At 42.0% G+C, this 23172-nt stretch overlaps 1 protein-coding gene across 1 annotated transcript; it reads left to right on the top strand.

Moving 5' to 3' along the window:
* The first annotated feature begins 706 nt into the window (after positions 1–706).
* Positions 707–22180, top strand: LOC115025239 (F-box/LRR-repeat protein 7-like). The gene is made up of 4 exons (XM_029457272.1): positions 707–1109; positions 5060–5149; positions 19703–20320; positions 21222–22180. The coding sequence occupies exons 1-4, from the start codon at positions 1073–1075 to the stop codon at positions 21956–21958; spliced, it is 1482 nt and encodes a 493-aa protein (XP_029313132.1). The 5' UTR covers positions 707–1072; the 3' UTR covers positions 21959–22180.
* The last annotated feature ends 992 nt before the right edge of the window (positions 22181–23172 follow it).

Below are 23172 nucleotides of genomic sequence, written 5' to 3'. Positions count from 1 at the left end.
AGACCAAAATGCCGTGTAATCCTTAGATCTGTCGGCTGTGTGCATTTAGAAAGGAATTTCAACATGTATCTAGAATATTAAGTCACCTGTCAACAGCAGACAACTGGCTTTGTCCTGTGACTTTACTTCTAGATATCCAATGACCTGTATGACTGCTATTCATAGGCACATTCCCACATGTGCGGTTAAACCATTCTCTCCTTTCAGCAGGCCTATATCCTCAGAGATTATATGTCCTCCATTCTAATTGGCTGAGTGTGAATCTCTTAAAATCACACCTGTGATGACATAATACTTAAATATTAATGAGGGATAAGGGAAAATAATGTAATGGGATTGTGACTGTTTCCGTATGTTAAATATAGACTATGATTGTGTTAATTCAGTGGGGGGGGGGTAACTAAGTTTATTTACTATAGTAACGTACTTAAGATAAAAACTCTATTGGTAGGCTATTCTGAAATGAGCCATTCTGCATACCTTAGTGCTATTACTTTTGGTATATGCTGATGTTAACACTTTTTCTTTTTAAGTAATTTGAATGAAGCACTTTTACTTGTAACTGAGTACTTTCTCCCAGCACCACTGTCTGAGTCACAGTCTGTCGTTGGCTTATCTTTCTTTAAATATCCACATCTCCCTCCCTGGTCTGCGGTCTCTTTAAATCCAGATCCAGAGGAGGAGAGCTGCGAGTCCTCACCAAGTTGTCTGGCCGCTATGATTGCCCGCACTCCGCCTGATAAACAGCTGCTTACCATTTAGGGCACTTCACAAAAGTTTTTTTTTCTGAGAACTCCTCGAATCAGGACTTTTTTGTTGTTGTGTAACACCGCTCTTTGTCGGTGGATGTTCAGATATAGACCGTCTGGAAGCTCGAGTCTGAACTCTAGGTTTGCATAATGCTGAGGCGTCTTCTGCTCAACATCTGGATTAACTATTTGGAGTCAGAGCTAGCGGCCCTACACAAAACCCTCACTGTCTAGCCTATCTTTACGCAAAGACTGCCCGTTTCTCTGGAATTTAACTCCTTTTGATACACCGAGTTTTGCGCATAGATTATGTATTCTTTAAAATGGGTGCGAACAATGGAAAACAGTATGGAAGCGAGGGTAAGTGCTATTATTACTTCAAAACACATTGTATTTGAATTTTTTTAATGAAACGATACACTACTGTGTCACCGTTATCTGTCATAGTTTCTTCTGTAAAGTAAAACTGGAAACAAAGTTGCGGTTTCTTTGGGTTTGTAGCTTCCTTGAGTTTGTCCCTGGACATTACAGAGCTAGCTTAAAACTACAAATGTCCCCTCTATATCTTTAATTTTCTCCCAGTAAGTGTTTCCTGTCTTTGTGTAGAGATGAAAGTGTGCCGAACTCCATTCAAACATCTTCAAATGGCGAGGCTAGCTATGTCCTGATACCAAGCTGAAACCAACGTTTGACCTTAAATGCCATACTTTTCCTACTTTTTAAGTAATGTGCAACGTTTATATTCTTCAGTAGATACAGAGTGACATCTGGTGGGCATATTTTAAACACTAACAGTACAGTATAGCATTTAACATTTAATTAAATAACACTTTTTTAACCCACTCTCCAGAAATGAACTACAAACTAACATTTCAATGAATGTTACATATTGCTATAATATAAATGTAGGATGTAACCGGTCCTATAACTTATTATTGGACATGCAAGTATTTAAGTTCGTAGAAAAGGTGATATTTTAGATAGTTTATATCAAATATCACCTCACATAATCAGTCAAAAACAGCTGACTTGGCAGGGCAACCAGTTCATCAAACACCAAGTAGCTTAATTTATGCTTTGTGTTTTAAAGAGTGTATTCCTGCAGGTTTGGTGGAGGTGGGTCAAAGGATACGAGTGTTTGGGCATGTGGACACTTAGTCACTCTCGTCTTCATAAGAGCCAATTCCAGAGATTTTTGTCCACAATCCTCTAAACTATTTGCTGTTTGATTTGGCAGCCATTTTGAGCATATTGGTCACTGCCATATGATCTATATTAAGAAGAAATATGTAGAAGACACCCTGATAAGATACATAACAGCTATGGTAATGAAACATGTGTTAAAGCTACTATGGAAACAGCTCCTACTTAGATATATTTTTTATCGTAAAGGTATTCCTAAAAAGTTAATAGCTAATATTCTCATTAAGTATTTAGACTTTGATATTGTCCCTCGAGCACAGATTGCCTCTCTTGTGTATTAATGAAAATAACTAAAGATAAGGAATATTAAAATAATAAAAAGCTACAATTGTTTGTCTCATTACGTCAATATTAATTAATCAGTAATGATGGTCTGATGGTCAGGCAGGCACTGTCCATCTAACTCAACTATCAGATGCATTCAGAGAATTGTTTCACCCAACTGGAATGCATTAATTTGTGATATTATAACAACATTATAACAAAATCCATATCTGCAGACAGACTCTAATACCACAATATTGATAGCATCTCCAAACATGGCATTAAAGAGCTTAGCGAGTCAAACCCACCTTCACTGCTTAAGGCATGTTTAGGTATTCATTCAGTCTGTACCAAGACATAATCATTCATATGATCTCCTACCTCCTCTCTCTCTCTCTCTCTCTCTCTCCCGCTGTCTTTTCTTCATCTAATCTCTAACATTACTTATTCAGGGAAAAATCTGTGGCTGCAATCCATCGAACACATTAGTTCTGTCTCCAGAGCCGAAATGTTTGTATAAATAACATTCCAGTGTGCTCTCGTCCTAAGTCAATAACTGCGGAGATGTCATGATGTTAAAAAAAAAGTGGACCAGCTCCACCCAGGAATCCAGCCTGTTCAGGTACATGAACAGATCCTAACGCAGATGTGATTCCATACCAAACCTTCTTTTCTTACTCCCATTAAGTTAAACTGGGAACAAATGCTCTGTAGGCTCTGCATTGTGTAGTCCTGTTGCACATGTCACCTGTCGTTATTCATAAGGTCTTCATTCTAAGATAGAATAAGATCTGATGTTTGGCACTTGGTAAGATTAAACCTCTTTGGTATACAATATAAAACACAGGCCTTATACACCAAACTAAGTATAAGCACTGGTACGAACAATCCCCTAATTGAACGCGTCATCTTTTATGAGCTCACAAGGATTGATTTGATTGAGTCTGACGCTGCAAGCTTAAGTTTGTGGTTTAAATTCATGGATACGTCAGTTTCATAGCGGTTAATACACATGTTATGATAACACAGCATGTATCTCAACACTCAACATGTTAGCTAGTTGGTTAGCTTTTTCGTAAAAACAAAAGAAGCATTGCACCTTAAAGTTATAGTCTGTAAAGTTTCAGTCCTGGTTGATTTGGTGACGCCAGTGGAGTCGTCAGATCAACAGTCCAAACCCAAAGATATTCACTTTACGACAGTAGAATACTGAAGAAACCAGCAAATATTGCCATAAGAAGAAGCTGGAACAAGAGAATATTGGCATTTAACCACTTAATAGATTATCAAAATAGTTAAAAGTTCATCCTCTGTCGATTGACTAAACAACTAATTTACTAATAATTGCAGGTTTAGTTGTTTTAACAAAGAAGTCGGTCAATAATTAGCTTGTTTTTTGCGACCTGGTCATGCTGCACACAGCTGTTTCTGTTGAATCCCTCGTGAATAGGTGGGCGGTATAAATACAGGGAACTCCGCCATTAACAATGAAGACTACTATATAGCGAGCGTAATCCCAGAATGTAAATATATTAAATTGCTTTTGCTGAAGTTTATAGTCATTTCACAAAAGGAAATATCTGATAATATTTATGTTATCTGCATCTTTATAGTGTCTAAGACCAGCATCTTAGTGCAGAACTCTGCAGTCCGTCTGTCCACATCTGTTTTCAAGTGTGATTCCACAATTAATTACACACCGGTCACAGCTATGCAGCGAGCCCTCCACCAACACATTATATAAGCACAAGACAGGAAGCAGGAGCTTTTCTAAAAGTTGTTTTTCCATGAAAGACAGAAAACAATCGGCCTTGCACAGACTCAGAGTTCCTCATGCTGAGAAAAAGAATCCAGTTACCAGCTAAATATTATTAAGATATATTTGCTTTCTGCTCTGAATTAGAAAAGTGGACATCTGCGAGCTCTTCGTGCGTTGCTCGGCCCTTTCTGGGGGACTGAAGAAGCCGTAGCAGATGTGTCGGCTCGGTGATGTCACCCCCAAAACGTAGCATATATGAGCTGCTCTGGTTTAAAAGGAACGTATATGTGTCGGTGTGGTCGTGTGTCTGTCGTGCGGCCGAATCTGGCGTCATAGGTTGCTTTTTTTATTTTCTTCTTAATTCGGGGAACTGTCTAGTCCGTTTAGGTGGTTGCACTTGATGTGCAAGTGGGTGTGACTGTTTGGGAATACCTCTTCGTGCTGGGTGAAAGGCACATACTTAGTCTCAGGAAAGCCACAAAGCTGCATTTATGACAGAGGAATGAAATGCCATAAACAACTACTCCACAGGCAGCCTGCAGTCACCATGGCAGTGGAGCCTGATGTACCCTGGCAGCAAAGATTATCTGTTGTGGGACTGTATTGGAATCTAAATCCAACAACACAAGGATAGCTCATGAAGGAGGAGTTGTACATTTGTGTAAATTGAATCAAAAGTGCTTTCATGTGGCAGTTGTACAGACTTGTACGACCTGAGAAGCATGTTATTGTAATCACTCATTAGAGTGCTTGCTCGTATCTTTCCTCTCTCGTCCCCCGTGGAAGCGAAGGCTGAGGGAGGATTTTTAGGAGACTTTATTCTTCTTCCAAATATAAAACAAACGTGTGCCAAGCCTACCTATTCTTCCCAAAGTGAGGAGCATACGAGTGATGGGCTTCATACCTCCTTACCTTATTAAATACAGCATTAAACATCTCATCTGCAACATAAAAAGTGTTTTGAAAAGATTTTTCAAAGGCTGTGCGGTAAAAAAAAACCCCAATGAATCATAACTGTTTGTTATCTTAGAGTTGCTACACTGTGTCCCAGCAGTTTTGTTTTTCTTCCCTTTTCCCCCTGCAGGTAAAGGGAGCTCAAGCATCTCTTCTGACATAAGTTCGAGCACAGATCACACACCGACCAAAGCTCCAAAGAATGTGGCTACCACCGAAGGTAAGGCATCTGGTGCTCATTAACCAAACTCCCCTCCCTTCTTCTTCTCCTCCTCCTCCTCCTCCTCCTCCTCCCACCCTTCTCTTTCCTCCTCATCCCCTCTCTGTACTGCCTATTTTTGGAGAGAAACCTGCGTGTTCCTGGGATAACCCTAAACTGAAAAACAAACTCACAGCTCCCATCAGAAAACCAAAGGCATTTCTCTGGGCTTTGTTTGAGAAGACGGGGGAAAAAAACAACACACTTCTGGCTTCTCACTGCGGAAGAATGCTTATCTAAACTGTGGTCGTATCAGGCTCAAAGCGTTGCTAGGGAGGGAGGAACGTGTGCTTCGAGAGAGGAGGGTGAGAGGGATTCTTTCTGGAGTAAAAAATGGTGAAAAGAGAGCTTCACCTTCTGTTGTTACTCCTCTACCATGCAGCTCTCTGGCTCCCTCTCGCCTCCCCAGCCTTATGCCTGTACAGGCAATCTTCCAAACCCTGGCAGACCGGCTGTAGGGAACCGCTCCTCTTTGTCAGGAGTGTATGTGTTTAAAATGTAAACTGTATGCTCACTGTAATGGTTGGAAAATGCATCGCAGCTGACAGATGTCTTTTGAAGCCTCCTGTCAGCAGTTCTGAGACATTTAACAATATGTCACTCAAAGCAAAGATTTTAAATAAAAATTATGTTTTAAAAAAATAGGACAGAATATCTCAATGTCATAGCTGCAATGCCAGGTGCTATATATATATATATATATATATATATATATATATATATATATATATATATATATATATATATATATCCCCAATGTCTTGTAAAAACATTGAATTTGAGCTCTCTAGGAAATCATAGTTTGTTATGAAACACATTTATTCATTAAAGATTTCAGACCACTTGGTCTCAACCAAAACATTTTTGAATTAATGCAATTATTTTCATAATAAACGGGCTTGCCAAGCAACATTTTTGAGCAAAATCTATCCACAAATGTAAAGATAATAAACCAAAGTAATTGTACATAATGACAACTCAAAAAGACGTTTCTCTATTTTCCATCTGTGTAAGAAAACTCCACAGGGTGCAACAAGCTGAAAACACAACATGGACATATCATCTTATAAAGTTAATAGAGCTAATTTGTTAGCAAACTTATTTTTTGCAGACACAGAGCATCATTAGCCTTCAATTGCAGTTGTGTCTCCCTCTCCTTTTTGGCTCTGTTTTGGTCTCCACCAATACCTAAAGAAATATTCGGCTCTTCAGCTGTTAAATGTTCTACAATGTTCACCAGCTAGTTGCTCACTTTGTTTGCCGCTGAACACGTAGCATATAGTGTGTTTATCAGAGCTCCTTCTCTAAAAAGAGCTACCTGCTGGAACCGAGGTCGTTGTGCGCCGTGAGAGTGAATTAAAGCAATAAAGTTGCGCACTTGTAAAACCAAAACAAAGATCTGAAAGACTCTAAAGCACTTCAAAGAGCCCAGAAGAAATGCAGGGTTGGATAATAATAAGAACGACTCCTTCCACATTACACATAGTAATTGAATCCATTCTTTATATAAAGAAATATTGATTAATGCGCCTTTAAGCATTTCAGTATAGCAGACTAATTGCTTTGCATCAGTAAAATGACATAGCATCCTACAGCTCATTTACAGCATACCTCACAGTGCTTTACAGGTTTCGGGAGTGTGTTAAACTTCCACTAGGCAGGAAATGTTAAAAGAGTGTGAGTCAGACAGTGAAAACTAAATCTCAGAACCCGGTGAAGTACTCATTGATTTTGATCGTACACCATATCAAACTATATACATTATGCTCTCTCTCTTTGTGCTATGTTTCTCTTTCTCTCAGTTGACCACCGGTGACTCACCGACTCTTTTGCTCCCCCCCCCCCCCCCCCCCCGTTCCTCTCATGCATTGTCATCACCCGTCTTAAATTTGCTCTGGCATGATGAATGTAGTATTCTTGTGGTTTCGGAGCTGCCCACAAGAAAACAAATAGCAGCTTCCAGCCTGTGTTTGTAGCTGTCACTCAGTGGAAGATTTCAAGGTGTTTCTCTGAGAGAACAAAGCACCGGGGGCTGGCTCCTCACGAGACATCAGACGTGCTTTTGGTTTCACGCAAGATGTGTGTCAATTAGTTTGTTTTAGTGAGGTTAATTCACTGATTAACCTCGCTGAATGTAGAGTTGGATGTGGCGTCCTGTGGGTGCGCATTAGGACGAGGCAAATTGCTCTTTCGACTTCTTCTCTGGAAATGCTGACTCACTTGGATCTGACCATTGAGGAGCTACTGAAAGTTCTTTTCAGGGAGATTGATAATTGTCCTGAATGCGTCTACTTGGAGAACAACCTGTAACAGATAGAAATATATACAGTGGCTTTCTCGACCATAATTTTACTCCTGTGTTATGACTGATTTTATTTTTTTTTTCCTCCATGCTAAGTGGGAGTAATTACATGGTCTGGAACCACCACGGCCACAGTCAAATCCCCCCTCCTTAAAAAGACACACATGCATGTACACACACACGCATGCATATTCACGCTCACACACACACACAGTGGCAGATGCCCACCTCGTCCTGTGGTCCACTAAACTAATCAGGAAGCAGTCCGGGCTGTTCCCCCACCACACACGGGGAGTATTCATATTAGGTTCTTTCAAAGTATCCCCATGCTGCTTAGTCAGTTAGATATTTATTCACTTAGTTAGTTAGTTAGTTAGTTAGTTAGTTAGTTAGTTAGGAAGCAACATTTTTCTTGCGACACATGCAAAAAAGAAAAACATTAAAAACATTATATATACGTACATGTATACATGTTTTCATGCTTAAGTTCAAATGAATTGTGTAGAATAGGGGTGTTGCTTTATATCGGTATATGATAACATGAAATATTCATATCATATTAATAATACACATTTGATAATATCCCCTTTCAAGCCTCCATTAGTGTCATGATTTGTTTTGTACGCTTTTGTCATCAATCTGATATCGATAGAGGCGTAGTGCAGAAGAAAGAAAAATAAATGCTACGAGCCAAAGGCTTATCCCCATGAAGGACTTTCTCCTCAAGTAACAGGTTAATGTATAAATGTTTCGTACGTGAATAGCCAACTTCATTTCTGTTTTTAACTTACAAAAAAAACAACATAATGTTTTGGTTCCCAGTGAAAGAGACGGAAATTATATTGGTACAACTGAACCATACAATTCCACTTAAAGCAGCGATATAACTTCTGCTGAGTGGCAGCCACAGTGGCTACATGTGACAATTATGTGAGATTGGCAAATGTTAAAGTGAGAACAGTCAGTTACACAGCAATATTCACCTAAAGTGACCTGACATTATCCAACACAAGCTGCTGGTCATACCAGACCACGTAAGGTTGTATCTGCAAATCCCCAGAGTGTATTAAAATGAGAAAGAGTGTGTCAAATCTACAAATAAAAAACTTCTGAAGATGCGATAATCATCTCAAAATGCTTAAAACTCAATGAACGGTATTATCGAATAGCCCTAATATGAGTAGGACATCGCATGTGACTCATTCTGCCCCTGAACACAAACCCGAGTCGAGCAGTCATCTGGCAAGTTTCTCCAACGTGTCTCTGTTTTCATTTATTATTTAGACGGGCTTGTGGCGGTCTGACCCAGTTGCTTATTAGCCGCAGACTGAAAGGCACAGTCGTGGACAGTAAATCCTTCCTGTGGGATGAAATTGAGTATCTCCCAGCAGGGGTTGCACTGGGACCCTGTCTGGGCCTCAAGGCTTTGCTTTCGCACAGCCCAACTCAGGGTACCTTAGGAATGTAGCTCAGACATGGCGGGAGCTAAACGGACAAACGCCCTGAGATGTTCGACCTGCGTGTCGTAACTCTCCAACACCGTTATCATCCTCCTATATCAGCTTCAGATGTAACGCAGACTCACGGGGGGCGTCGATCGTGTCAAAGCAGCCATGCTTCGGGGTCAGCTCCTTCACCCGTTTATAATGGCACCAGGAAGGTAGCAGAGAAGCAAGGAATGGTGGGAACAATGAACATGCCGACTTCCTTTCCGTCTGCTGTGATAACAGGGACGGGGGAAAAGCTGACTCTGTCCTTCCATGAAAACACTGTAGTAAAAGATTACACATGATTTACATGGAATTCTTCAAAAGCAGCGTACCATTTAGATTCTTCTTCTTCTTTGGAGGTGTCTGTTCCTTGCATGAAGTCATTAAAGCCTTGCTGTACATGTAGTTATGGCCTATTAAGGCAAAATCAGACAATTTGTGACGTAAATTTGTCTCATAGTGGAAGAAAACCAAGATGTTTCGTACGTCCTTGACAGAAAGATTAACATGTTAGAAATGTTTTACATCCTTATACCATGTCCTCAGTGCATGAATGTAAAAGAAATCCTGCCCATTGTAAGCTTTATTTAATTAGGCAACTCTTCACTGTCCTGTGAAAGAAGACCTGAGTATATATAGTGAAAAACAATAATAAAGATTTAATATAAAAACACAATACATAAAGTACAATTATAAGTAAAAAAAAGTTTTAAAAAAGTACTTTTAAAAACACTGCAATTTCACTTTTGCATGTCAAGCAGGTTGTGAGAGACCGCAAGCAATGACTGGTGAGGGATCTCCTAATCTGGCATGAATTATGTTTCCATTCAAATGTTTTTCTTTGGCAAAAATGAAATCTAACATCAGCGTGTGCCTCACATTCCCACCATCCTCAAAACCTATTCATTGACCAATCTCTACCTGTTCACCAGATGTCCCTCCAGTCCCAGTCACCTGACCTTCCACCCACACAGCTGCTCGCTCACCTGTTCCCACTTTCCCCTCATCAGCCCTGCAGATATTTAACCAGCCCTTTTCCACTCACTCTGCTTTTTGCTTCTGTATTCTGTTATCTGAAACCTGGAAACTGAAATTGAACTTTTTCCTAAAAGTATCTCTTTCTCATGAGCTGAGAAAAACTTACCCCCCCTCCCCCACCCCACCCCATGAAGAACGACGCCATCAGTCCAAAATGATATAATATTTACCCTTATTCTACTTTAGCTTGCTTTTATTTCTGTTCTCTTGGATATTTAATGAGTTTAAAGTTGTATTTAAATGTCATTTAATAAGTTTCTTTTGCACTATTTAGTAATGCTTTTACTGTTTATGCAAAGCCTTGTTGTTGTATAAATGAACTTGTCTAAATTAACGGAAACACTGCTCGTCTCCCATATGCATAACATGACCGTGATCGCAGGTTTATTTTTGTAATGACGAAAGGTCCTCTAACCTTAGCCAAAAAAGTAATTTTAACTTACTTTGGCAAATGAAAGGCTCTGCACACCCACACAGGTGTTTTCACTTTGTTTTTGTTTACTCTGGCTAACACAAACCTTTTTTATTTGACTGAATTATGATGGAATCACAAACTCTGATATAATAATGTTACAACAATACACACTTTGATCAGTCTTAGTTCACAGTATTCCCATTTGAGGTTCAGCGGTGCAGTCTAAACAGCCCCTCCACAAAGCCCCTGTCTCCAACATGTTAATATTTTTGCCCTCCCAAAAGCAACAAATCCCTCACACTTCATCTGCAAACTAACCTCACCCACTGATGACCCATGTTCTGCTGTTTACCCAAAGCAGATATATAGGGTTTCACTGTTGATTTTTGCCGAGCCAAGTACGAGAGGCTGCCGCGAGGTGTTTGCGTGTGTCATTGCCTTTGGGACAGTTTGTTTTACTGCAGAAAGGAGATTTCACTGGTTGTCTTCCATTTCTGTTGTAAATTAAAATCCTTTTTTTTTATCGTTTAAGCCAAACAATTCTGGGAAGACTTTGAACTAGGTGTGACAAATCTTTCTCGCACGAGCAAAAGATGTGTAGATGAAGAAGCATCTGTTTCTGCACAGAAACGTTTGGCAGGTGATTGACTATTTTATGAAGCGTTAGAGGAAGTTGTGTTGTAGATTGTTTTCTTTTTAATGCCGAGGAATTTGCAGCCTGGAGAAGTTTGTCCTCATTAAATGCGAGACAGTGTTGGTGGAAGAGAACACTGTCCCTTTTCTTTCTTAGGACACAAAGCAGCAGCCTGCAGTTATTTGAAGACTTTTTCAACAAGCCTATAGCAATTGCAATGAGAACTATCAGTGCAGTACTTATAATCCTCATTGGAAATTGTCTACGTACAGAGAGAACACATAGAGGCTAATGCCAAAGCTTTTTCCCCCCAGATTTTCTCCATCAGCTGTCCTCGCTCCTCCCCCTTCTTTTCTACCGCTCTCAGAGCCAGGAAATCTGAGCGAAGAAGCACAGAACAAGGCGGTGAAAGAAAACAAGTGAAAGCAGTTTAGCGAAGGAGATGGAAGAGGAGGAGGAGGTGAAGCAGATCTCATAACTCTTCTCTGATTACAGCTCGCTCTTCTCATTCTCTGTCTCGGGGAGGAAGCGCCGGCCCTGTTGTTTAAAATGCCTTTTTTTTTTTTTTTCAGCAGGGTCACATTTTTCAGTTTCTACGAGCAGCATGTTTGACAGGGGTTGGGAAAGACGCCACATGGCCCAGAACACACGCTTTTGCTTCCTGTAAGATTTTTTGGCTCGCGAGTGATGTTTTTACTGTGATACACCTGGGTCTTTTGGGCTTTTCATGTGGCAGTACGACCAGATGAACTGACACATTGGCCTTCCCCTTTCGCTCTTTTCATTCTGTGGTTTGTTTCATTACGTACGCAGCAAAGTGTCAGTTGTGGCTGCAATGGTACAAGAATGAGGGGAAAGTTTCTCTCTGGACAGTGTTCTAGAAGAGGGTCTTGGTTCGGTAAATGAAAGTTTAAACTAAAGTTCTTTTTTTAAGACATGCTTGGTTGCAAAAATATACCAGAGACTCTAAATCCTCCGAAGAGAGTGGTATCAATGTTCGTATCTAACTCTCGACAAGAAAGCAAATAAGCGTAATTGGAAACTTTCAAGATTTATTTGTCAGTTTTTTGCCGTTTAACTTGCCTGACGTGGCTTTTTTCCACATTAAAAGGTTGCTGAAAGGATCGCCAACATACTTCTTGTGAAAGATTTTGAGAGACTAAAATGTCCCGGCTTCCCAGGACTGTGCAATATCATCTTCATTCTGCATATAAACATTAATATATACAGTGAAGAAACGATCACAAACATGCATAGTGTTTCAAAAACAAAACTTAGCTGATAAACAGGTTTCGTAACGCACTTGTTTTCACTCTCCCTAAAGGCACGTCTACCATTTGAGACAAAACAACCTCTTTCTGCAGTTAAAGTGAACCCTTTTTCTGTCAAGAGTTTAAAACCGCAAGAGTTCCAGGCACTTCCCTTGTTCTGTTGCTTCGACCACATGAGATCATTACATTTGCTCCTCATCACGACCAAATCAACCGTTTAGGCCAGCGCACGCTTTTCCATTCCTGTCTGATGCAGTGTAGTTCTTCCCGCTGTTTGCTGTGTGTCGCCAACGTTACCCTCCTCAGTCATTTAACATGACTGTCACTCCACACCTCACTCACACGCCACTGCCAAAAAGGATTAACTGTACAGAAAGGCATTGTATGCACATGATTCCCTGCATCTTTGACATCCTGATCTAACAACCTGTAAAAAAAATGATGACATCTTGATTTTCAGGGATTTGTTTAGTCTGAACTGTCCTCTCTATTCTGGAAAATGTGCACCGTGATGAATAGAAACGCACGCAAATGCTCGTTTCTGACTTTTGAGTAGATTGCGCCTTTAAGGTATCTGTGCGTCTGCTGTCCTCCTCAGCCGAGGATTTATAAAGTGACGAGGGGCAGAGTGTGGAGACGTTTGTGTCTTTTGAACTGACAGAAGGGCTATAAGAGGTCGGAAAACTCCCTTGAGGAAATTAGTGGCGTTATGTGGGGAAAGAGTGTAATAGTTCCTGGCGCATGTGTAGCGAATCTGTTGCTGCACATGCTTCAAAAAATGAATCCCGAGACTGAGTGAGTGTGAGAATAGCTGCAGTCCAGAAGTAATGGAGTTATGGGGGCTGTGTGGAACTAAGGAGTCTGTTTCCTGTCCAAGTGTGCACATTGTAAAGGAACCAGCAGGCCCTATTGTCTGTCAGGTCGTCCAGTGACGCAAGACCTTCCTGTAGTGAAGGCTTTACTGATAGCCCCGCCGCCACACTGTACGTTAATATCAACTTCCATGTATTCAATAAAACCCAAGACAGATCCAGATGTTTTTTATCCCAGGAGTTCTTTCTCTCAGTCGGATGTTTCCCTTTTAAAAAAAATCGCGTAACCGTTTAGTGCTGATAAATCAATTCTCTTTCAGTCAAATCCCTTCTGCCTGGTTGTTTCTCTATAACCTGATGCTTCTTTTTTAAACCCCTCGTGTTGATTTGTCTTTGATTTCCTGACCTATGAGTAGAAAATAGAAACATCTCTGATTCCCTCACATGCGGCACATCACCCTGTCACGGTCATGGCAGAGGAGAGGGTGCAGAGCAGGAACATGTCACAGGGCTAATGGCATTGAGGTAATGGTTGGTCTGTAATGCCAGATGCAGCGGTAATAATCCTACGAGCTCCAGACAGGGTCTTAGCAGAGCTTCACAGCACTGTAAGATCCTGAGAAGAATCCCTATAGCTTTAGTTTATGAGCAGACTGCGTCAAAGTCTGAATTGACCCTGCCTGTGCACTTGTCTCTGTCTCTGCTAAAGTCTGCAGACTCTTTTGCCAATTTATCTTCCCTCTCTTCTTTCCTCTTGCCCCTATTTTCTCTTAGAGGCCTTCGAATGACTCCCTTAAAATCTGTTTTTGTCCGTTACTTTTTCCTTTTTTAAAGCCATAAGGTCTTCGTCATTAAGGCGACATCACTCCAAACATGCAGCTGCGCCTCTTCATCACGCAAGCATCTTGTCTTTTCAGTGATCACTTCCATTGATGTACATTAAACTTGTGGTATCAAAGCTCGATCCAGATGTGTCTCAGAAGTAAGCTGATGTTAATGGGATCCTGCTGCGGCACTGCTGTGGATCAGCTTAGATTTGGGTATTAGTGGCAAATGATTTCAGCCAACTATGCCTCTCTGTGGCTATATGCACATTCAAAATGCATGACTTTCTCTTTCATTTCACCACTGCATCGTTGTTCTTTGTCCAGAGTAAAGACCAGATGTTCCACTGTTTCTCTTCTGATTTCCTAAACCAAGCTGAATCTTCCACCATCTGCACTTACAGTCCCTTGAAGAGCATTTTAACAGCTGCATGGTATTTGTTCTGTTAATGATAGGTTTGCTGTGATACAGAGATATAAAACACGACACCGCACTGGTTAACATATACAGATTCCACGGTTTATTCTTTCATGCTTAGAGTTTGGAGCTGCAGGTATAATTTACAGCAAATCCTAACTCAAGGGCCGCTTACTAGCTTTTTCTGGAGCTTTCAGTTCAGATGGTCTTATTTTGTGGATTAAGTTTGCTTAGTTGACATGGAGATAGATCTGTTGACATGCAATGTTTTCATCCATAGCACTTCTAGGACTTCTCGTGTCTGTTGGCTCATAACTTGAGAGTAAAGTTTATTCTCGACCTTGGAAATTACAGCAACATGATCTCATTCCTACTTGTCATATTTTGGCGCTGACACCATTTGCGTAGTATCGTGGCGCGTTACTCAGGGTTGTAGCGTCACAGTCAAGTTTAAGCAACAAAACTACTCAGTTAGGTTTAGGCAACAAAACTACTCAGTTAGGTTTAGGCAACAAAACTACTCAGTTAAGTTTAGGCAACAAGACAACTCAATTAAGTTTAGGCAACAAGACAACTCAATTAAGTTTAGGCAACAAAACTACTCAATTAGGGTTAGGGTTTAGACACAACTAGTTTGTTAGTTTTAGAAAAAAGCAAATGGTTTGTTACGGGCGTAACATCATGTGACTCAGTGACGTAGCGTCACGTGACATAACGTCGTCAGTAAAAATAACTCTCAATTCTCACGGGACACAAATGCCGATCCCTGGGTGAAAGTCCTGTGTTTGTTTGACCCATATACCACAAGCGGACTTTTGCACTCTTAATACTCCTTCCGTTGCTCTGAACATCTAATAATGACGCGGATGGATTTACATTGGAGTTACTTGAAAGCCTGGTGCGTCTCATACAGTTGCTTAACGGTGCCTTCATACCAACGCCCATTGCCCAAGCGTACTTGACCCCCTGGGAGTGAGACCAGACTGTAACAAGTCAAGCGCCACTTACAGTTGAAAGCTCTCGGAAAAAGTTTGTACAGTAAGTGGACCTTGAGTTGTCTTGACTTCAAAGGTCAAGAGAACTTTTCTGCTTCACACTTAAGTTGATAAGTTTGATTATTTTTGCATTATTATTTTGACTTTTTACATTATAGACAGTACAACTATATTAGTAGAAATATTAGAGGTAAAGTTCCTCAGGAATTATAGTATACTTTCTGCTCCTGATGAAATGCCTTTGCTTCTTATTTGGCTACAATAATATGCTTCATCTGGTTTATGCCTGGCATGAATGTTTGCATTCATACCTTTTATGTCTTAATTCCTCCATTTAGCCTGCGTCTGCATGACTGGCTTTGTATAGCTTACTATAGAGATTTGACTTGAACACGTCTGTTGCAAATGCATCATAGTAAATAGAACCATCAGATAGAAAAAAAGGCTTACATAGCATTTAAAAACTAGCAGAGGTTTTCCAGATGCTAAAAGGACACATTGACTGCATATCCAGAAGTGACAAAGTGAAAGAAATCGAAAGGAAAGTGAATTTTTTGATCATAAGATCATTTTTTTCAACAATGCCTATTGTGTGTGCAGCATTAATGGCCAATGGGGATTGGATAAACAGATGCCTTACTCAACAAAAAAAACATAGATAGATAACACCTGGGCGTCCTTAAAGAGACCCAGGTGATATGTCCAAAATCCAGCGCAACCAAGCAACTGCAAAGCTGTCTTTATTTAACTTTTCCCACCAGCTGTGTGGAAGTGTGACTGAGAGAAAGGAAAGGGGGGGGGGGGGGGTGGAAGTCATCTAATTATTAGCACTTTGTTTGTCCGGGCTTGGAGCTCTCTTCTGATCAGTGACACATGTAATTACTCAATTTGGTAGTTGCTTCTTAGCCAGTGGCAGATGAGTTTGTCTCCTGCATGCGGAATCCATCGCATTAGCTCGGACTTGGACAACAAAGTAATGCATCCGTCAAAACGAATGACTCAAGCAACGTGTCTGTGTCACGCCTGGAAAATCTAATATGCTCCCGGATGTCGAGACACTTTTGCAGATCTTTCACAGGATTACAACTTGAATTCAGTTTATATCACTAATATTGTTTTTATTTAATGAAAATATTTAATTGAAGTGGCAGAAATAGACTGATTTCCTCTTGTTTGTATAGCTCTGTGTTGCATAGTGTGTGGTTTCCAGCCGTGTTGGATAAATCCACAATCACTCGGTATTAACTCAGGAATCTTACAATATTTGCAGTGCACTTGAATAAACATAAAAAAAAACCCTCAGCACCACCAATGTCATGACATATTTGGACAGGTGTGTGAAATCTGAAATAGATGAGGTGTTTATAATGACCTCAGACCATTAAATCCTTTGTATTAAGGTAAAACAATAAACAAGCCAAGATAAACTGGATGACCTGAAGGAAATAATCCTAAAGTTGAACTAACTATAGGCAGACCACTCACAAGAATGAGGAGTTTTAAAGTAGCCGTGAAACGGTGGACATGCTCCCGAGAGGACGGGTCTGTGGATGTCATCAGAGGCGCGGCGGCGGGAGGCGGACCGAGCCCAGGGTCTGGAATACTGATCTGCGGGACGGATCGTAAGGGCGGTGTCGCTGCCCAGCTGCCTGTCCATGCACACAAATCCACATGACAGGCAGGATGTGGTCCATTTGTCATGAAGATGCCGACATATGCTGTGTAGAACCAGCTGACCTGGTCCTGAAGCATCCTTCAACCAACACGGTTCAATCACGGTTCAATCTACACGGCTAGAAATGGAGGTTAATAAATGTTGATGCAGTTATATTTGTTTAATGTACGGGAATCATAGGGGATGGTGGGTAGTACAAAGGTTACCACGGATTAATCCAACACTGATCTACCGATCTAGTTCTAGACTCGCCCTGATCATCCCATAACTATTAGTCTGAAACAAACAGAACTATCTTTATTTTGAAAGATGATAACACCTCTTTTTTGTTGCCCTATGAAGCCTGCAGACTTGTAGTTGGACAGCTGTAAGTGACATCATACTCGTGACTACTTGAAATGCTTTTAGTGATGACTATCAATCCAACTGAGCTCCTCGAGATTGGACGAGTTGGAGAGGTGATGAGGAGACGCAGATAGCATCAGAGAAGAGCACTCCGTGTCCCGGTGTGATGGGTCGACCCCGGGAGTCAGATCCCGACGCCCCGGCTTACGAGGCGTAGGGCTCCGCCGTCTCACGCCACGGTGATGGGATCCAGCCACCGCTTCTCGCAGCTGCGTCTTCAGACGTGTCGGCAATCAGCGCACATCTGTCAGGGGGGCCTCCGTGTTTACACAGGGCTCACCGTACAGTGTCAGCCCTCAGCTCCAAATCTGTCAGCTGGTCGCTTTGAAGCCACAGAGTTCATTTGATGAAGAGGCCCCGTGCGAATGCTAGGAAGATAAATCTGACACATTTTTTCCCCAAACATCCAAAAACATGATAACCAGATCCATGGAAACTCCTCTTCAGTGATGATAAAAGCCGGTGTGGCTATGACACCATCGTGATGAACCCTGACCCAGCTTTTTAGCCTTTTTATTATTCCCACAAATAACTGGCAAATATAATGTGACACTGTCATTTCCAGCGTAGATGCAGTGAAGGATGTGATGGAATACATTAATTTAAGTGAGCTAAAACAGCAGCTGTAAAGATGTGGTGTAAGTCCTTCAAAACGAAGGGTCACATGAAGGGTCACAACGAAGGGTCACATGGCAAGAAATTCATCACAGTAGAAGAAGAGAGACGGTGGCCTCACAGGTCCAGAATGCAATGCTGCCACGACATATGCTGTGTTTTTAAAAAGGGGCATTCCACCCAATTCAACACATCAAAGTTTGTTTACAGATCTTGCAAAGTACTACTTTATAATAAATTTTAAAAAGCTGTATAAAGTGGCTCAAAAAGACGGCATCTCTGGTTCTGCTGTATCGATTTTGATGCTTTTTATGTTATAGAAAAGCAATGCTAAATCTGTGGAGTACTCTTTTAAGGGGAAGACAACTCAGTCTGTGGAAACAGCTGTATAATGTCTTCTGTGGCTCTGAAGGGAGCTTTGATGAGTCTTGAGAAAATAACCTGAGGGTTATCTCAGCTAGGGCTTGGAGTCTACAAGCCTGCTTTACAAACTGGGTGCATGGAGTTCAGCAGATGTTGGTATTTACCAGGCAAGGAAAGGATGCTGTAGGTTGCTGTATTATGGGAAGTGTAGGACCCTATGTTTTTGCAACGTGACCCTACTAGGGCCTAGATTTTTTTATTAAAATGGTATGTGACTTTGTGCACTTTAATGTAAAGCACATTGAGTTTCCCTGTGCTATATGGATACAATTGCGTCACTTTGCCCTAAAAGTCTGGATATCTCAGCCTCTGCTGCTTCAATTATGACAATTGTTTTTTTTCAATCTGTCTCATGTCGTTCCCCCGACTTCATATAAATCCAATACTGAATCGCTGGAGTACCCCTTTAAGATGCATGGAAACTCTTTCCTTCTAGGTCTTACTAACAGGATCACCATTAGCTGCTCTCTCCACCTCTATAAAACCCACAGATGACAGTACAGTCGTTGTTTTATTAGTTGTCAAAAGTAATTCTGGGAAATGAAAAGTGCATGAGTCAGATTTAAGGGAAGTAAAGCGAAACGTTAAATGACAGTTTTCATTGCCATGTTATTCCTGGAATAGATTCAACATCATTGATGAATATTTAAAGTTTCTTTAAAGTGGATTTTGGTACAGGCCCCCCTCACATTGAAGGATGGTGTTAAAGTTTGCTTCCAATCCGCAGCTTGCGATTCTGAGATTTTAGTGAAGTTAGTGTCCGATGCACTACTTAATGTTGTAGAAGAAGAAAAGTGTTAGACCTTACAGTCAAAGCCTTTTGGAAACGCTTGTTTAAAACCCACTGTCAGATTTGTAGAAACCGTTTAACCATTTTTTTCTCGTGACGGTGATTTCATCGTCCGGATCACGTGAGTACCAGGTCTAGCTCAAACACCACAGCACTTACACTTGTCAAGTAGACTCCAGAGACAGTTCAGATGTTTTACTCTACTTGTGAAAACAAGAATCCAACAGTTGGACCTGGTCTCGATCAAAAACGTAGTTACTGTAACCTCCATAGACATACAGTAGCTTCATACGAAATGTGTAGTTTTACAGGTAATTCTTTTTAAACTAAATGAAACATTGCTTCAGACACTGACTCTGTCCCTCCATTTTCTCTCTTCACATCTATCTTGTCCTCCTCTTATTCAGGTCTAGACTCCAGCACTCGGACTCTGAGTACTCCCAGCCCCGGTCTTATCCTGCCATCCAAGTCCTCCTCTCTCTCCTCACCTGCCCTCTCCAGTAACGGCCATGAGACACACTCCTCTTCCTCCTCTTCTGCCCCCGCTGAGACCGTCGCCGTGGTCCACTCTCAACCTGGCACTCACACGCGTTCCCGCCAGTCAAAAAGCCACCACCACGCCCTCGTTGACCTCCTACCCGACCTCGCCCTACTGCAGGTCTTCTCCCATCTCCCCACCAATCAGCTGTGCCGCTGCGCGCGAGTATGCCGCCGCTGGTACAACCTGGCGTGGGACCCGAGGCTGTGGAGCACCGTGCGGCTAACGGGGGAGCTGCTTCACGCCGACCGTGCGATCAGGGTGCTGACCCACCGGCTGTGCCAGGACACCCCGAACGTGTGTCTGACCCTGGAGACGGTGGTGGCGAATGGCTGCAAAAGGCTCACCGACCGGGGGCTGCACGTGGTGGCTCAGTGCTGCCCCGAGCTCCGTCGCCTGGAGGTCGCTGGCTGTTATAACATCTCTAACGACGCTGTGTTTGAGGTGGTGTCCCGCTGCCCCGGCCTGGAACACCTGAACCTCTCAGGTAAAAAGAAATCTCTAACATCTTACCGCGATTGCGATCGCTCAGTTTTATTACTGCTACCCTACACATGTGTGGATTTACCTCAAAGTATTCCTCTCCTCAATCCCTCTCAGTCATTTCCACTAAAGCTGGTAAAATCATTAGAGAAGCAGGAGAAGCTCTGCCAACCTTAAGCTCCCATGTGGGAGAAGAAAGGCTCTCTTTAGCTGAAAGCAAAACTTACCTCAACGTGAGTAAGGAGAGCGGTCTGCTGCTTTCATTAAGGAAGTGACACAAATAACATTGACTTGGACAGGACTCTCGTGGCAGGGCAATGTCTCCACCATTAGCACCAGGAAGAAAGCCCTTTGTTGTAAAAAAGAAAAAAGCATTTCAAGAAACTTGTGGCTTTTATTTGAAAGGCACAAAATAATGAAAATCAGGTTTTTTTTCCTGCCTTTGATTGAATTTCTTTTCCTGAATATTGACCACAGTTTGGGTATTCTTGGAGTTGTTTGCACTCAAACATTGTCATGCTCCTTGTTGCAGGCATGTAGCCAAATGCAGGAGGTTTTACTCTGGCGCCCCCAAGTGACTCATGATTGAGCTTCAAAAGGGAAATTGTCTTTAAAGGGAAAGTTCACTTTTCACATTCCCATATGTACATTAAAACTGTTGTTGATGGCTGTAATTATTCCTCCTGTTCATACATGGCCACTAAGAGATTCCTTCAATATCAGGATTTAGCCGTACGAGTTAGCGAATTAGACAAATCAAGTGTGTTACGGTCTTTTTAGATGTTAGAAGTCTGTTTCATTGTTCACATGGACTCATGACGGGTGTTTTACGACAATCCTTTCTTATCCTTTTAAGAAATCCTTTGTTTTTTTTAGCTAAAAACCTCTGCTTCCTCTTCCTCCAGGCTGCTCCAAGGTCACGTGTATCAGCCTTACCCAAGAGGCCTCACTGCAGCTGTCCCCTCTACACGGCCAGCAGATCTCCATTCACTACCTGGACATGACCGATTGTTTTTCCCTCGAAGATGAGGGCTTGCGAACTATCGCCTCCCACTGCCCCCGCCTCACGCATCTGTATTTGCGCCGCTGCATCAGACTGACGGACGAAGCCATGCGCCACCTGGCTCTCCACTGCCCTTCAATAAGGGAGCTTAGTCTCAGTGACTGCCGCCTGGTGGGGGATTTCGGCCTGCGTGAAGTCGCCCGCCTGGAGGGCTGCCTGCGCTACCTGAGCGTGGCCCACTGCACCCGTATAACTGATGTAGGCATGCGCTACGTGGCTCGCTACTCCCCAAGACTGCGTTACTTGAACGCCAGAGGTTGCGAGGGGCTGACAGACCACGGCTTGAGCCACTTGGCCAGGAGCTGTCCCAAACTCAAGTCCCTGGATGTGGGTAAGTGCCCGCTTGTGTCGGACAGCGGGCTGGAGCAGCTGGCTATGTACTGCCAAGGCCTTAGGCGAATGAGCCTCAGAGCCTGCGAGAGCGTGACAGGCAGAGGACTCAAAGCTCTGGCAGCCAACTGCTGCGAGCTGCAGCTTCTCAACGTGCAGGACTGCGAGGTGTCGCCAGAGGCTCTGCGGTTTGTAAGACGCCACTGTCGCCGTTGCGTCATCGAGCACACGAACCCTGCCTTCTACTGAGACGGGGAGTTCTTGGACTGGTCTCCTGACGAGTGGATGTTCTAATATTCCTGCTATGGAGTTGGCAGAGTTCAGCGGCCGATGTGTCAGAACTGGTTGAAAACCGGCGTGCAATACTGGCCAGAATTTGACTCTTTAAAAAAAAAAAAAAACCCCGCTTGGTGGCTGTTAGTGCTGAAAATACTTCCGTAGACTGTATTTAACATATTTATCTGTAAAAAGGCAGAGGGGTTTTTCAGTGCGTTACTTTTTTTCAACTTCACACTTCACAATGTAACAACATGCGACAACACTGAGCACTGGGTACAGTTGTGTTACCACGTACAAGCGATGTAATATATTTCAACACCTTACGGCCCCTGAATCATAATCATTATCATACATTACTGCATCTATTTATAAACGGCAAGTATATTCAGATCACACAACCCACTGAGAATGTAGCTATAAAAGCAGATCTGGTGATTTCAAATATTCTCAGTTTCACTTCTTTAATGTTGCATATGCACTTTATGCAAATGTACTGACAATCACTTCAAACTGAGCTCAAAGTATCATTTTTTCATTTTCTGTATATTAAAACTATTAGCCAGAGACAGCCACATAGAGTAAAGAGAATAAACACATTGCTGCTATAACTGTGCCAATAAACTTCTTCAAAATTTGCCTCCACAACTGTGAGATTCTTGGGATTCAAGCCATGCGCATGTTTGTGAGTCATTAAGGTAACTGAGTAAATATCCAGCATTACCTTATAAGGATGTTTTAAAGCGTGTGGGCTCAAAGGGCAGTACATCCTGCTTTCAGGCCATTGGTTGAATAAAACTTGCTGTAACCTTACACGGTGGTGAATGCACCTGTCTGTCCACCACAAAGGTATCCTCCAACATGTGTATATATACTTTGCACTTTAGTTACAGGATGGTTTTAAGACGGTCTGTAAGTTGTTATTGCCGCAGTAATAGTTCCTGTTTCTGTATTGGGCTTCTGTCAACTATGGGAAACCTTCTCCTCCACTTGTTCTTAAGTGTTGCGCTCCTGCAGCGTTCCCATGGCTCAAGCTGGCAAGTATACAACATAATCACACAAATAAAAAAAACGAGAATATTTCTATTCTATCATAAAGTTGTTGCGAAAAAAAGATTCTGTGCATCTGTGTGTTTGCATAGAGAACTCTGGGCTTGCAGTGGCTCTAAAGAGCGGCGCTGTGCGAG

The sequence above is a fragment of the Cottoperca gobio genome, chromosome 20, assembly GCF_900634415.1.
Source record: "Cottoperca gobio chromosome 20, fCotGob3.1, whole genome shotgun sequence".
NCBI lineage: Eukaryota > Metazoa > Chordata > Actinopteri > Perciformes > Bovichtidae > Cottoperca > Cottoperca gobio.
The sequence above is the reverse complement of the archived record's forward strand: the minus strand, read 5'-3'. Positions and strand labels throughout refer to the sequence as shown.

Coding starts and splice junctions, on each gene's coding strand:
- LOC115025239 (XM_029457272.1), top strand. CDS start 1,073: ATGGGTGCGAACAATGGAAAACAGTATGGAAGCGAGG. Junction 5,150..19,702: donor GAATGTGGCTACCACCGAAG/GTAAGGCATCTG, acceptor CCTCTTATTCAG/GTCTAGACTCCAGCACTCGG. Junction 20,321..21,221: donor GGAACACCTGAACCTCTCAG/GTAAAAAGAAAT, acceptor CTCTTCCTCCAG/GCTGCTCCAAGGTCACGTGT.